This window comes from Ptiloglossa arizonensis, chromosome 13, assembly GCF_051014685.1.
Source record: "Ptiloglossa arizonensis isolate GNS036 chromosome 13, iyPtiAriz1_principal, whole genome shotgun sequence".
Taxonomy (NCBI): domain Eukaryota; kingdom Metazoa; phylum Arthropoda; class Insecta; order Hymenoptera; family Colletidae; genus Ptiloglossa; species Ptiloglossa arizonensis.
In genome coordinates this window covers 8,492,855-8,509,525 of record NC_135060.1, presented here as the reverse complement: position 1 = coordinate 8,509,525, position 16,671 = coordinate 8,492,855, and the positions used below count along the sequence as shown (strand labels likewise).

General features: G+C 36.6%; 2 protein-coding genes across 3 annotated transcripts in view; one reads left to right on the top strand and one right to left on the bottom strand.

The window, feature by feature from the left end:
- Positions 1–16,671, top strand: part of LOC143154097 (putative multidrug resistance-associated protein lethal(2)03659) — a 59,092-nt gene continuing 42,421 nt past the window's right edge. The window contains exons 1-2 of one of the 2 annotated variants that reach the window (XM_076325912.1): positions 1–201; positions 279–404. The gene's annotated coding sequence lies outside the window, so the exon portion shown is untranslated. The remainder of the gene's footprint in view (positions 202–278; positions 405–16,671) is intronic. The other variant, XM_076325914.1, reaches the window with a different exon arrangement.
- LOC143153881 (odorant receptor 4-like) lies at positions 11,236–15,893 on the bottom strand. The gene is made up of 7 exons (XM_076325508.1): positions 15,869–15,893; positions 14,895–15,348; positions 13,676–13,955; positions 13,183–13,282; positions 12,744–12,851; positions 11,589–11,744; positions 11,236–11,501 (listed from the first exon to the last, which is right to left on the bottom strand). Exons 1-7 carry the CDS (start codon positions 15,872–15,874, stop codon positions 11,451–11,453), a joined length of 1,155 nt encoding a protein of 384 aa, XP_076181623.1. The 5' UTR covers positions 15,875–15,893; the 3' UTR covers positions 11,236–11,450.

The following is a 16,671-nucleotide window of genomic DNA, read 5'->3' as shown; positions in this document are numbered from 1 at the left end:
GTTCGAACCCCCTGGTTGTTGCCTTGAGCTATATATAGAAAATCATGCGAAACGAGTAATATTTTAGTTAGAAGTGTGTAATGGAAAATGTGTGTATAATGTGTTTTTGGTGGCAAAGATTGTATGCGGGCAACGATTTGCTTTAATCAACTTATATGTCTACTTATGCGTAAAATACGAAGCCGAACGGCATTTCATACGGTAAACAAACTTTCAGGGAAACGTATAATAGATATATATATATATATAACTTCCTGTATCTTTGACTCGTTCTTCAGTTAGCAAGATGCTTGTGCACGGTGTGTTTATGTGATAAATTTGAATGCTGCGTGGCGTTTATGAATGATTAGACAATCCGAATCATTGAAAACAGACATTGTTGCATTTGAACGCTTATTGTTACAGTAAGTATTCCGTTATTTTATCTTTTTTAACAATTATTGTGTGTCAACCCCGTCGAATAAAAAGTTTAAATCAATTCAATAAGAAGTGAAGAGCAATTTCGTGTTATTCATACATCTCATTGTTGAAATTGATCAAATTGCGAGCTGATGGTAAGAGGGTTAAAATAACAAGTAAAGTGCATTGCTCGCACAATTGTTTCGAAACGTCGTTATTTTCCACGCGGAAACTGTTAGATCGGTAGTTTCGTGTCAATGTCTTGTTAACCTTTTGAACATCAAATTGCATTTACCGTTACACGCAAAATGAAGTATATATTTATATTAGTACCAACTCACTCTCAAATACACACGATTTAATTCATTTTCCCGTTGATTTTCACTACCAACATTGAGATGTATGCTCAATTTTGCGAGTAACCGTAGGTCTTTTAATTAATTCGTGTCATCGCAGTTCTACGTTTATTTAAACAAATATAATATTACGAGACACTGGAGATCGAAGTTAAAATTCCTAAAATCGTCTACGATAAAAAGATACCATCGTATCTTTCGTAATTCTGTGCCTCTAACTCTATATAAGACTACTATACGTATCTTTACGTTTACCGATAAAAGAAAAAGTTTTCGCGGGTAGAAGTAAACCAATTCAATACAATTATCGTTTGCCAAAAGATATACTTATTGTAAACAATTGTGAACGATAACCTTTCCATCTCTCGAATACCATTCATTCATCGAAGCGACACGGTAAATTTTTTTCTGTAATTGGACAATGTAGTTTTTCGGGCAACGATTTGCAACACAATTCGTTGTGTCGCGCGTTTTCACTCTGTTCTAACAAACATTTCGATAAAAGTATTTATAAAATGACCGATTGAAATTCCATTGAATCTATCATATTACTTGGTATGAATTATAATCGCGTATTATATTTTTCAAAATTTATATTTATATTTCTATAAATATTTGAAGCAACCATGTACCTACATACACGTACGTATTCGAGGTTTATGCGATTAATGATTTTGCTCGTTCTGATTACACTTCGTCTAGAAACTTATGCCCTTTTTAATAATCATTGACAATCTTTTCGAACGAATTGAAATTTGTACGTAACCTTCATCAAAATTTAAACAAAGTAGAGAGATTCAAGACGAAATTCTCAAAATCAAAAACAGAGATTGCATGCCAAACCACATCGCGATCTTGTTAATCACATTGAAACGAACGAGTAAAGATACGAATTTTGAAGGTTAGATAACACCACCACGAAAATATTAGCGACGAAGCATACACGTAGTACGACGAAATGAGTGAAAGATTTGAAGGGTGTAAACTTATCGAAGAAATTCATTCAAATTTATTTAGATCGTAGATTGTTAAGTATTTGTTCAAACGGGACGTATGTTTCCCGATGTCCACTATATTTCACTTTTAAACGATTTCGATAATCATAATCTCAAAGTGAGTCACATTCGCAGATACAGGAAATGCAACTGTCGTTTCGCTCGTAATGTTTTATCTCAAATATTGCGTAAATAGGGAATTAATTAATACAAATTAAATTGGAGTTGAATAATATCTAAATTCGAGAAACAAAGGGCGTGTGGCCAACATTTGCACTCCTCGTCTCTCAATCGTTGCGATGGAACGATTGAGTTTCTTCGACAAGGAACTTCTTCAACTCTTGCATCATAGTTCCCCTTTGTTTCTCCAATTTCTACGCAACATTTTTGCTAGTCCTTCGACGTTTCTTACTTTCATCTTTCCACCTCTTCTTTCCTCTATCGACCCTTCTTTGTCTTCCTCCTAGGACCTGGTTTTCACCATCTCTTTATCCTTGTTCAGTTCTTTCTTCTTTTCTCCATCCTCCTCAAACTCTAACACACTGCTCTCAACTTCGATCCATGATGGTTTTCTATTCTACTCGTTAGATGGCCCCTTCTTCCTGTTCTTTCTTCGTTCTTTGTCACCTTTCTACCCAACCTCTAAACCTTCACTATCGTACCTCGTTTCCTTCACTAATCCCTTATAGTTTTCGCCACATTGTTTCTTCTTAAGTCTCTGCTCCTTCCTTAACACACTATTACCTTATTTTATGCTTCTTTCTTCTCTTAAATTCATGTCCATATCATTTTTACGTATTAGCTCAAATCCCTCCGGAAATAGACCTCTCTAGAAGAAACTACTTACTATTGTTGTTCATCGTCTTTAATGGATTCTCGTTGATTTTACCATTCACTCTAAGGCATTTTACAACCTCTAATTTTTTGATCAAATTCTTTTCCATTTTATCATGAAAATTACGTTGTACGTATCGATAAAAAATTAATAAAAACAGGATACGACGAGCTATCTTATGCCGAATTCACAATTCACCGCGAGTATCTTTACTTTTTTTTTTACCAATATTGTAGAAATCTTTTCTAAACGATATTAATATATCATTTTTCACGAATGATTCTTGACTTGCTTATTAATTTGTTTACAATAATTTCCTTTTGCATTCGTATTACACGTTCACATTTTTAAAGATGAAATCATGGGATTGAAACTTTGAAGGGTAGTTTCACCCCTTAAACTTGAGTTTCCCCAACTAAAAACGAGTGATTGTTCTTTATTATCGATCGCTCTACAAATCTGTAGAGTTTCATCGAAATTGGGTTATTTGTATTACATCGTATGCGATTCTTTATGTATCGTATTAAAAACTGGGAAAACTTTTTATGGCTACGATTCAAAATCGTCCGTACAGAGATTGCACAGAGAGTAGAAAAGAGTACAGTTTCGAAGATTCGTATCGTTTGATCGCACTTAGCAATAGTATTTGTTTACGATACAGTTAGACGAGCATCTATAGACACGTATTTATTTATACATTTGTTTACCGAAGTGCGTTGACTCGAGCTCTATTTGAAGCAGAGCTGTTTTGTGGACGTTATAAATCTATCCTGTGATAAATATAGATAAAATCTCGCGTAGAGAAAAATTTATCAATCGGTATCATTCTCCGATACGAATACATATTATCTGCTCCTATGTAGCGCCGATACTCCAACCAGAATATAATTTAAAGAAAGTATTTTCAATCCCTCGATAAGAATCTTCGTGTCTCTTAAAGTCTTGAAAAGATACATCGAGGACCATCAAATTATCGTTAATTTTTTGACGATTTCCCCATTCGACTTGCTTGAAAATTGTAACAATTTGTACACTTATAAGTCGCGTAATGGAATACGTCGAATAGTTCAAATAAATTCGATTAATACGAATACTTTCGATACCTCGAACGAACACGTGGTGTTCGAGTAATTGTAATAAATAGTATGTTCGAACAACTCGAATCTAATTGTTGAATTATTCCGAATTTACCATTTAGATATATCGAAGCTCGATTTTTAAAGCTGTATTCTTTCTTCTTCTTTCTTTGACCAAAAAAAAAAAACAAAGTAGCTATCGTTTACGTTTTCATGGATAAAAAAATTAATCGTTACAATTGACGAGAAAATTTCGATCGTTTCGCGCGCAAACTGTGTTACGAGTGTCTCGTAAGTGTTCGAAACGTTCCGAAAAATGTTACTTCGGAGCACGAAATGATTTCAATTCGTAACGAAGTGCATGGTACAGTTTAAAGAACCGTGCAATTAATCCGCTGCATCGTTGCATTTAAAAATAGAACGAGGCCGTAAGAAGGTACACTTTGTTTCCTTTGCTGTTTACCTGTTCTAGCTTCGACGAAATTATAGTAGCGAGTTAATTTATTGCCGATCGTGTAGGTGATATATGATCGCGGAAACGATAAATCGTCATTGCTCGCGATTTCCAGTTTTCCGTAACAAGATGTTCACGGTTGAGATTCGGGAAACGTTTTATCGCTCGTCGTTCTTCGCGTGCATTGACGATTGTACGGTGAACCGAAAAAGGAGAAAAGAAATACGTTTTATCGAGTATGTCAACGCCAGACGCGTTGTAAATCTATCGCGCGACATTCACTGATAAAACGAATTCTCATCCTAATGGAATTTACCGTCTAAAATTGTATTTACGTAAACAAGACAGCGGTTTGCTTGAATAATCGGGAGATGGATATCGGTGCGGTTTTAAACGAAAAAACGGACAACAAGAGGAGAAAAGAAACACTCGCGTTTACAATCTTTGGAACTTTTAATTGCTACTTCGCTACGTTTGTCGTTTACTCGCCTTGAAACACAACTTTTCATACAACACTGAAAGTAATTAGAGAATCGCGTCGAGCGGAGCGATACATATTTTGGACATTAATTACGCTGTAACCGAAGCTCTTTTAATGGATCGGATCGGATGCTTCTGAACTTCTTTAAGTTCCTTATTTCATCGTAAAGTTAACAACAGTTTAAGATTTTGTATATAAATATATATAAAATATTTTGTATAATTAAAGATTTTCGTTCTCGACTCAAAGACTTTTAACGCGTAGTTGAATGAAGGAACGTCTCAGAGTTTAAATCAAATCACTCTGGAACATCTTTTTACACCGAATTAAATTCAATTTCAATTTCTGTATTTAATACTACGGTGTGGTTCTTTATAATATATGAAAACGAAGGAACGTCTCAGAGTTAAAATCAAATCACTCTGGAACATCTTCTTACACCGAATTAAATTCAGTTTGAATTTCTGTATTTAATACTACGGTATGGCTCTTTATAATATATGAAAAACCAGAATGCTACTCTTCAACGCTAGATTCACCAACCAGTAAAAATAAATACTTTACTCTACCACTTTCGCAAAGAAATTTACTTTAAATTCCATAGTACATTTCCAGAAGACGTGATTTTTTCTATTTTATACGTATAATCAATTTCATAAATTCCTCTTTTTTTTCAATCATCGATTTTACCGAGACACGTACGAGAAACACCTCGATATACCGGAACCTACCCCTAGTTCCGGTGTTAAGGTGAAACGTACAGATACTTCCGTTTCCATCTCTGTTTTTTTGTCAAACTGCGGTCATGCGACGCTCTAATTACTTCGAGCATTGAAACAGACGTATTTGCATATCGGTATCTATCGACAGAAACAAGTCCAACCATCGAGCAGTGAAAAATAATGACTATTACATTATCTACGTATAATATTGTACACGCTGGTTCGAGAATCTTTCTAATCGCGGTGTACAATTTTTATCGGAGCTTCACATCCTAGCTTGTAACACGGAGAAGCCCGCCATGGAAGTTTTCACAATCTGTTAGGAAGAAAAATGGTTACGAGTGTTCTTTCTCACAGGTTTGCAACCTGTGTAAGTAATACAAAAGGTAATATTGGTCTCGTAATTTTCTTTCGTTGCTTGCGACGATCGTCTCTATCATTCGCTAGAAATTTGAATCGATGAAAGTGAATGGATCGTACTTACACCGGTGAAACCGAAGAGCGTGAAGGTGAACATTTTTCCAGCGGTTATGTTCAGGCTCTTTTGTCCATTCGTTATACAAATCAGCACCGTTTTTCTAGCACTATTTGTCACCTCCGGCCAGTCGATATTGTAGAATGCTTCACCGACGTTCTGCGACTGAAGCATACGGTATTGTTAATATTTCACGTGTCGTGAATAATATCGTGGATATTTCTCTTACGAAATTTTACACAATCTTGAACACATAGCACGAACTCCATTATCCACGATAACGGATAAGCGGGAGAGTTGCAAAATTGTTGCAAATTCGTGGTAAAATTCCTCGAGCTCGAATGATCGTAATTATACGAATAATAAAAATAATACAAAGACGGAAAAGTAAAATGAAAATATTTGAAAAGTTGCTCGTTTGATAATATTTTCGAGCTTTTCACTTTTCACTCTCAATACAAATTCCTTTACCGATTTTATTTTAATTTTCTTCTAAACAATCGAGCGAGTTCACTACGAACTGAATTGAAACGAGGAACAGGATAGGAGAGAATTTTCTAATCCAGATTATCGAAATTCCGTTGTATTTGTACAACTCGAACAGTTTGGAGGAATTAGTTATCTTATCGAGAAATTTATTAAAATGCCAACGAACAAATACTTACGAATTATAGCGTACAAACCTCGCACTGTATCTGTTCGCCGATGTAGGAATACAAAAATAAGAAACCACTAATAACAATGGCGTGTAAAAAGAAAATCATTGCAACGCTCGGTTCTGTGGTCAATTTCTGAAAAGTACAATAAACACTCGAATGTTGAATGACGTTAAACGTGACGCGTGTTTAATATTCGTACACTATTTGGACGAATATTAAAAGTCCTTTCGATGCTTTCGAGCAATCGTAGAATTGTGTAAAGATTGTACGCAAGAAACCGATGGTCGAGTAAAAAACAATAAATAAACATCGATACACATAATCTAGAAACAAGTATACGACATGCAGGCATATCCCACCTATTATTCACTTCTACTGGCAAACGATATAATAAGAATGCAACGAAACGATAATCATAGTTACTAATGTACAACGAAGCATTCCCAACATTCTACGTATTGAACAAATTCGTTTACGTACGAGCAGTACAATGTACAAAGCTAGGCCCAAACGGAAGCCACGGTTTATGAGTTCTAGCAGAAGGATCAGTTGATAACAGTTGTTTAAGGTCTCTGACAACCTGCAAAAGGCTTTCGCTGAAGAAACTATTTCCAAACTTGCACAGTGTCAATGATGTATCGATGCTAGAGTATTTACGAGATCGTCGTGTATCTTTATGTTTTTGTTTCTTTTTTTTTTCAATGTCTACTGTAAATTCTAATTAGACAGTTAGCCATCAAATGTACGAGTGGAAAACTTTGTGTTTTGAAACGCACGATTTCAGACGATTTCAGCTACTATTGGAATTGAAAATAAAACAATTGTCAAAACTACGTACTTACTTCGTCAACTCCAATTGCATGTTCACCATTCGTTTGATGTCGTCGTTAAATTGTTTCGCTGGTTTCAGTTGAATATTTCGAATACGATAAGCCAATATGGATAATTTAGCGCAGAGATGCAGCATTACGTTAACTAACATACCGGCCGCTCCCGCATGGTATATTGGTACGCAGAGGCCAGAAAATAAGTACGCGTACAAGAAAGCGTAGAGTTTAGGTTTTCTGTAGTCGAACATCACGTGAATCCGGAAAGGTAGTTGGTAGGGTACGGTACTATTTTCTGTGAAAATATACGAAGAATGAAACTTGCGCTTTTAAAACATTAACGTCAAACGCGTTCAAACGCAAGAAAAATGTACACGTTTGTACGGTAATTTTATCTTCCACACGTGGAACACAAATAGAAAGTATCTGTATTCAAAGAGATCCAAAATCGATTGATTACGAACGCAAGGGTTACAAATGCGGTAGATTTGGGCTCGTGAAACACGAATGGGAAGTATCTATACTGGTAAGACACAAATAGGTATTATTTATAACGTTAAGACACGAATAGAAAGTATCTGCACTCGTGGTACACAAAGGAGATGTATCTGTACTCGTGGGATACAAAATGGAAATATTTCAAATGCAGGTGTCTCGAATATGATTGAATTGTACTCTTGGTACACACATCGAGTGTATTTGTACTCGTGGGACACAAATAGAGAGTATCTGTATTCTTGGGGTTCAAAATCTAAAAATTCCAAATGCAAAGGTCGTAAATATAATAGAGTTGTACTCGTAGGATTCAACATAGAAACATTTTGTATTCAGGTGTCTCGAATATGATTGCATCGTACTCTTGGTACACAAATAAGAAGTATCAGTACTCTTGGAGTCCAAGATCCAAAAATTCCAAATGCAAAGTTCCTAAATACGATAGAGTTGTACTCGTAGGATTCAAAATCGAAAAATTTCGAATACAGATGTCTCGAATATAATTGAATTGTACTCTTGGTACACAAATAAAAAGTATCAGTACTCTTAGAGTCCAAGATCCAAAAATTCCAAACGCAAAGGTCGTAAACACGATAGAGTTGTACTCGTAGGATTCAAAATGGACAAATTTCGAATACAGGCGTCCCAAGTATAAAACTTCCCATGGAAATATTCGACGAGTACCATACCTGCGAGAGTTGAAAGCACCACGCGTATCCCCGGCCGGAGATACATCATGGATACCGTGGAGAACATGAATACCGTCACGCTTTTGCAGATACGATGGCTCATCTTGTTGTAATTGAAATACAAACGCCTCTCCTCGTTGTCCACGAAAGTCTTTTCGTCTCCGATTTCTCTCCTCGCCACGTCGATCACTTCTTCCAATTGCTTGCCGAACAGTGCCACCAGCAATGAACCAAAGAACATCGACGTTGTCGAAATTGTCTCCAACACGTTCATCACTGCCAAATCGAGATCGCGGAGATTTTCATACAGATCCCAAAATTGCAAAACCATGATCAAACCGGAATTCATCATTATGCTTATGAACCATACGTGGGCATGTTGCTGTGGCCATACTCCGTTTATCGAAAGCAACCATTCGTTCCAAACGAACGGATCCTTGATTTTTACGTCCTTTTCGACCTACAACGGCGGAGTACAATAATAACAACGAGAACAAACCCGCGAATCGTGACAGAGGGTGTTCCACTCGTCTCGAGTATCCTAAACATCTTGTTTATCTCCGACAGTAGAAAAAATTCGATTCAAAGGGACAAACATTACGACGTGGAACAAATTTTATTCGGGCTCATATTTTTGGAGACTTTAAGATATTATTTTATAAATCATTTATTGTAAATCCTTGGATTGGAATAAATTTTCCGTCCTTGGTTTTTCTATCGTAGTTACTTCATCATTTGTATCGATTGGTCAACTTTTACGAATTTGTTGCACTCGAGGTCACACGAAGGTCGTAATACTGTATTATAGGTTATTGGATTCGTCTCGACCTCGATTATTGCGCCACGATAATGAAATATATAATTTTGTCCCATTTTGAAATCTCGAAGAGTATGATCTCGAGACAAATTTTGTTTCGTATTATAATATTCATCTTTTGGAATAATGGCTTCCTTGGACATTTTTTCCTATCGTTGAAAATAAACGAGATGTGGAAAGTGCTCGAGTTGCATTCGCCCCGCGTAAAACGTTACAGAAATATGTAGAAAGTTTCCTTTGTGAGAATCATCGAGAGTATCATTTTACGTAATACTGACTTATCGGTAGACGCAGTTGAATAAATCACTCATCAAATGGACTTATTACAGAATTACCACATCTACACATTTATCTATTATCGTTTCGATAGATATTAATTAGCGTTCGTAAGTATGTTGCAATTAGCTATACGGTCGACTTCGCGAACCACGCGGTAGCCATCGCGTGTAAATTATTTCATTATCGTTCGATGGTTGAACGAAACTGATTCAATTTTTTCAAAATAAAATCGACACAATAACCGAACCATAGATGCACACAAACAGTGGCGTAACTAGGAGTGTGCAACGCGTGCAATGCATGCAGATTTTTCGCATTCGACTCTGTAACGAATAAAATAACGAACACAATACGAAGCGATACCTGATTATTATCTTTCGAGCAGAAAGATTATATCTTTAGACGTTAATTTCGCATATACGTATATTCTATAATAAATACTGAAATGGATGAAAATTTCGTTTAATTAATACACATTGGTTCGCAAGGTTTCTCAGGTATTTTTCATTAAAAATTAAAAATACCCTTTTATTTTCTTCCATCGCTATACAAGATTCAGAGAAACGGTTCACAAATCGGAGAACTCACCCTAAAATGCCCTCACCGATCAATTTTATCACTCAGAGCCCAGAATTGCTAGTTACGCCACTGTACACCGTATTCAATGTTTTCCTTCTCAGATCCTTTTTCATTTAAACATTCGAACTACTTCCTGCTCCCTGTCCCAACGGAGATAGTCGATCGTCTTACTGTCATCGTGTCCTGTTGCGTATTAATCGACTCTCGAATAGGAACTGCTATTTTGCGACAGTTTCGATCGAACACCACGTTCACCTGGTTGATATCGACGAGCATTAGTTACGCATGAAAATTGCTGAACAAATTAAACACGTGTCATAGTCGTCGTCATAGAGTAAAGACAATGGGGCATACTACCCCGAACGTAGCCCCGTATTTAAATTACAATTGGCGGTACAATTGTTTCTGTGCGTAGATCGTGTAGCATTTATGGATAATTGTTGTGACAGATTTGACGAAAAGTTTGTTTTACCGTTTTCTCGAGTTGTGCGTTTAACTGTTTCAAATTATCCTTTGGAAATCACTGTCATCGAACCGGTATATTTCACAAATTAGTCTGAACTATAAACGTGTAGGCAATTCAGACGACGAGTTCTTCTTCGCATACTTTGCAAATTTTTGAGAGGCAACTATACTCGATAGACTGGATAGTATAATACTATATCGACAATTTATGCAATACGTTTGGTTGGAATACTGTTCCACGGTGCGAAAAATTGATTTACCGCAAATTGTGCACCCAGAGACTTTCGTTAGGGCCTCGAAATGAGATTGCAATGATATTGATATGTAAAACAGAAATGAGTTTTCTCCGATTGTTTCGATTGTAATTTATAAAATTTGTAAAATACGAATTGGGAAATCAAGTGGCACAACCACGTTTAAATGATCTCAGTTTGGCGAGTGTTGAACATATAATATTTTGCCAGAGTAAAGTTAAATGTAATCAACTGTGAGTATTTTTATCATTATTAGTATCAGTATGATCATGATTGAGTATTATTGTTACAAGTATGTCATCGAATCACCCATGAAAAAAAGAAAAACATGGACATTTTTATGTTGGACACTGAACGAAAGACACCAACGGATTTTAATTCAAATATATTGTTATATATAGATGTCTACATCCGTCGTGACGAGTGTTTCTTTTTTTTTTTTTTTCAACAGTTCTTTTTCGATACAACGTCAAAAGCAGATTAACAACCGTGTACAAGATAGTTAATACACCGTATAATACAATGTACAAGACAGAATACACTATCGTACCGTTCTGTAGTTGCAACAATATCGTTCACTTTCTTTTATGCGCTTACATTCTTTGGCGTAACATGGAAACACATGCCATTGATGTTTTCACGATCTAATTGAAACAGTAATTTTAAACAGTTCATCGTGATATACATTAAAATTTGTCGAAGTCGTTTCGAAAGTAAATTATTGTACTTACCGCGGTAAAACCGAACAGCGAGTAAGTAAAAAATTTTCCGGCCGTTATTGTCATACTCTTTTGTCCGTTCATTATACACATCAACAATGCTTTCCTGTCGTTGCTTTCCACGTTCGGCCAGTTAACATCGTAGAATGCCTCGCCAATTTTTTGGGACTAATGAATATCATCGTGTTAATGTTGTGCATACGCCAAGTTGACGAAAATGTTTACGACACAGGAACGAGAAAGTGTATATCTCTTATTATAAGTATTGTAGTAAGGGGATGAAAGAGATTGCGCGTTGTCCGGAGAGAATCCGAAGTGTTTCGAATGGACGAGCGAGCGAAGAGTGAAAGAAGAGCGATTGATATAGTGCCGTAGTAGGAAATTTTTGGTGTACGTGAAGAGATGCATTGAATGAGAGAGATTGAGAATTGGAATGAAAGGGAATGAATGCGTGTGAGGGTATAAGGTGCGAAAGAAGAGCGTTTGGACAGTCTTGAGTTTTCTGTCTTTGACGGTCATTGAGAGTCCTTGTTGGAAAAGCGCGTCGTGTAAAGAAGGAACAGCGTAGTGAGCGTAGTCAGCGTAGTAAGCGTAGTTAGTGTAGTAAGCGTAGTCAGCGTAGTCAATATAGTCAATGTAGTCAGTGTGGTCAGTGTGATCAATGTAGTAAGCGTAGTAAGCGTAGTAAGCGTAGTCAGCATAGTCAGTGTAGTAAGTATAGTCTGCATAATAAACATAATAAGCGTAGTGAGTGTAGTAAGTGTAGTCAGCATAGTAAACGTAGTAAGCGTAGTGAGTGTAGTTAGAGTAGTTAGAGTAGTTAGAGTAGTTAGAGTAGTTAGAGTAGTTAGAGTAGTTAGAATAGTTAGAGTAGTTAGAGTAGTTAGAGTAGTTAGAATAGTCATTAATTGTGTGATTTGTTGATAATATTTTGTTCCTACTACTACATTATTCGATACACTTGTACCCTAGAACTGTATTCACCCTTATATTGTAACCATCGCTAACTTATCGAATAAAATTCCTACGGTATAATTATAATTTTCATTTTAAATTATACTCGAGTAATGGAGTATTTGAGGATTTCCGAAAGAATGTTAGTTCATTTTAAAGTTCGAAGGGATGCTCGAAACTCTCGAGTAGCAGTGTACACATAGGCGTACGTACCTCGTACATCAGCTGTTCGCCTATGTAGGAATATAGGAATAAAAAACCACACACAACAGCGGCGTATGTAATGAAATTGTACGCAACCACTGGCTCTGTTGAGATATTCTGGAAAGTAAAATAAATATTGAAACACAAATACATATACGTGTAGCGACGTGCAAATGTTTTGTGGTAATTCGAATCGTAACATCGGAAAGATTAGAACGAGTCATTGTACGCGAAAAGAAGAAAATGAAAAAGGGGTGCACATTGTGCAAAAAGAATTACGGAATTCGACCGATATTCTTTTCTTCGTATGTAATTATAACCGATCGTACCACACGTTACGTTAAAAATTAAAAGAAAATTCCGTTCTTGAATTTGTTTTATTCGAGAAAAACATTCGATAGTACTTATCGTAACACCCTGTACGTATTAAACAAATTCGTTTACGTACAACCAGTACAATGTACAAAGAAATGCCCAGTCTCAAGCCGCAGTTCATGAGTTCCACCAGGAGCATCAAATGAAACGTGTTGTTTAATATGTTCGATAACCTGTAAAGAAATTTCGCTGGAGTAATTCTTCTCAAATTTTGTTCACATTATTGGAAATATCAAAGGTGCCGTATTTGAAGAACAATCGTGTATAATTTTGGTCAACGTCTTCTATGAATGTTGATAAACAACTCGACTCGAAACAAGTAGCTACGTATTTTATATTTTCAGACGGACAATATTTTATTCGACTAATAGAAAACAAATAAGGTCAACGTATAGCGTATTGTTCACCGATATGTTTCTTCTGAAATATTTCGCTCTACAATTCGAATTATAATTCGTATTTAACGAGTAACGTATAAAATTTGTTCGTTCTTTATCCGAATGGAAATTTTGCCCGTCTGCATAGACGTATAATTACGATTTATCGAAAATAAGTATAATATTTACCTTGTCAGTTCCAAATGTCCGGTCACAGTTTTTCTGATGCTAGCTTTAAAAGCCTCCGCTCGTTTCGTTTCGATATTTCGAATACGATAGGACAATACCGATAATTTGCCGCAGAGATGCAGAACCAAGCTAACGATAATACTAACTTCGGCTACATGGCATAACGCTACGTACGTAATTGGTAATTGGTACACGTATACTAGAGTGTAGAGTGTCGGTGAGTTGTAGTCGAAGATAATGTGGGCCCGAAAAGGCAGCTGGTAGGGAAATGAACCATTACCTATGTGAGTATACGAAAAAAGACGTCTATACTTATACCATTTTTCAAACTTTTCGTTCTTGTAGCCCTTTCAACTACGACGCGCGTAAATTAAGGGAATTCGAATTCGTGGGAGTCGAATGAAAGAAATTTGAATTCATAGAACTTAATTGGAAGGAATTCGTATTCGTAGGTCTCAAATGGAAGGAATTCGAATTCGTAGGGCTCAAATGAAAAGAATTCGAATTCGAGGGATACTCAAACGAAAGAAATTCGAATTCATAGAACTTGATTGGAAGGAATTCGAATTCGTGGAACTAAAATGGAAGGAATTCGAATTCGTAGGGCTCAAACGAAAAGAATTCGAATTCGAGAGATACTCAAACGAAAGAAATTCGAATTCATAGAACTTGATTGAAAGGAATTCGACTTCGACCGGTAATAAATTATCGGGTAAGTTACGATTAACTGATTTACGTTTATCCGATCAGTCAGGGAGAGACGCGCGTCTACTGCAAAACGATGACGTAACATATGCTCGCTGCGTTACCTTTTAAATTAACAACATTTTTACCAAACGACGTAGCCTCTATCTAATCTTTTATCACCGAAGCTGTAAAACGCACCGAAGATTTACGAGTTCGTTTACACGTATTTCGAACTATTTGTACCTAATTAACCGAAGGTCGATATCAAGTTGTTCGAACGTTATCATCGTTGCACCCTCGTACAGTTTTCCCGCCGAAACTCGCGCGAGATTAATATACTATATACAACTGACGTACAAGTCTCGAAGTACTATTCATATCGGTAAGGTCAACCTGTTGTTCCTAGATTTCTATTCTTCCCGATAAAATGCTGTGTTCCAGTAATCACGATCGATCGATAATTTTTTTTTTATTCGCCATAACGCGATCCCTTCTCCTCGTACGGGTTATTGTATGAGTTAGTAACGAATACCTAGATCAGAAGTAAGCGCGTGTAGCAAAGGACGGAAATACATTAGATTCATAGTGCTCATCGAGAGAATTGCCCATGCTTTCCCGAAACGACAGGAGACGATGTTGTAGTAGAAGTACAAACGCTTCTCCTCGATGTCCTCGTACATATTTTCGTTCGCGATTTCTTTCTTCACTGCGACAATCACCTCCTTCAATTGCTTGCTACCCCTGATTACAAGAAGACCGAAGGCCGTCGATGTAAACACTACAGTTTCCAGCATGTTTATCACCATCATATCGATATCACCTATGTTGTCGGTCAGATCCCAATATCCCATGATCATGTGGAGGACAACGTACGTCAACGTGAGCCTGTACAGCAAGTACGCGCGTTGTAATGGCCAAATACCGCCAATTCTCAAGATTCGTTCGCCCAGCACGAGCGAGTCCTTGATTTTCCACTCAGTGTTGGCCTACAACGAGAACAACAAATTGTTCCAACGATATCTTGATAAACGAATATCGAGAATCATTGGGTTTTAACATATGAAACGTTGCTCGTATCTTCGCCAGCTGGATTTTCGAATATGGCGAAGAACCGCGAAATATGCACACGTTTCGTTCAAACGCGAACGATCATTGTTATTTTATCGCGAGAAGAATTCTAGAAATACGGAAAACGAGCTACGAAAGAAATTCGAACAATCGCGTTAATTTTGACCAATTGTGTAACACGTCACTGTTATGCAGTTACTGCACGTATACAGGATGCAAGTATTGGTGACATTCGTAATTAGGAATTGTTCGATTTTAAACGTTGTTGAAATTATTATACGCAGAGAACAGACGGATAGGAAACCGCGAAGCGATTTAATTTTTTTTGTAAGTTCTTTTTGTTTCGGATTTCACATTTGTACCAGCTCTTAATCGTACCACAATTTATTTGAAATTTCTTATGTTACAACCCAATGGAAAAAAAATCTGTCGTTTCACTTTCATCGCGTTCGGACGTGCGTTACTCGACCCTCGAAGACGAACTGCGATCGTGTGACTATGAAATTCATTCGAGCACGGTCACCCGGACGCAATCGATGAACGATAATTTCATATAGAAATGAACGTCTACCGTATTCTCCGCGAACGAAACATAATTATACTCCCTCGCGCATCGTTTCTTAATCAATTTCCTATTAAATAATAACCTGGCTACCGTGCTCGAACTTGTCGAGCAAGTATTGTTCCATTTTTTCTGTTCTGCATTTATCAATAATTGCAATTAACATGGAATCATCCGTTGGAAAGTTTCGCCACTTTTTCAGCCATCATTTCTCATGACATTTAAATCTGTTTAAACTTATCATTTGGAAGAAAAAAGTAATATACCCTGTTCTTTCTACAAAGTTGTCGAGTAATTGTGTCTAAGATGGGTTCAATTTGTTCGATCGTAAAGAGCAAACATTGTGAAGTTTCGTATCGGATATACCGGTAGCGATTATTCTAGTAAAGTTAGATTGGTCTGCGTAAATATAATCTCTGAAAATCTATTTCCTACGGGAAGAATTTTTAAATTAAAATCTACAGGTGAGAAAGAGCGGTTAAGCGGTAATTAAATTTATAATAAAAAAGAGATCTACTTCTACAAAGGACAAATTTCTGTTGGATGAAAGTGTATCCTAGACAGGATCTATTGGAATAACTATATCAAGGAGTCCACTGACAGGTCCTCGATAAAACGTTAGAATGTTTACTCTTTACGAACAAAACACTTTTCATCTAAAATGTTAAACGTAGTGGTC

Bases quoted from the DNA above. Each gene is read 5' to 3' on its own strand.
- LOC143153881 (XM_076325508.1), bottom strand. The intron at 12,852-13,182 runs GTACGTAAACGA...TTTACTTTCCAG, and splicing joins CTTTGTACATTGTACTGGTT to AATATCTCAACAGAGCCAGT. The intron at 11,502-11,588 runs GTAAGTACAATA...TGTTTCAATTAG, and splicing joins CGCTGTTCGGTTTTACCGCG to ATCGTGAAAACATCAATGGC.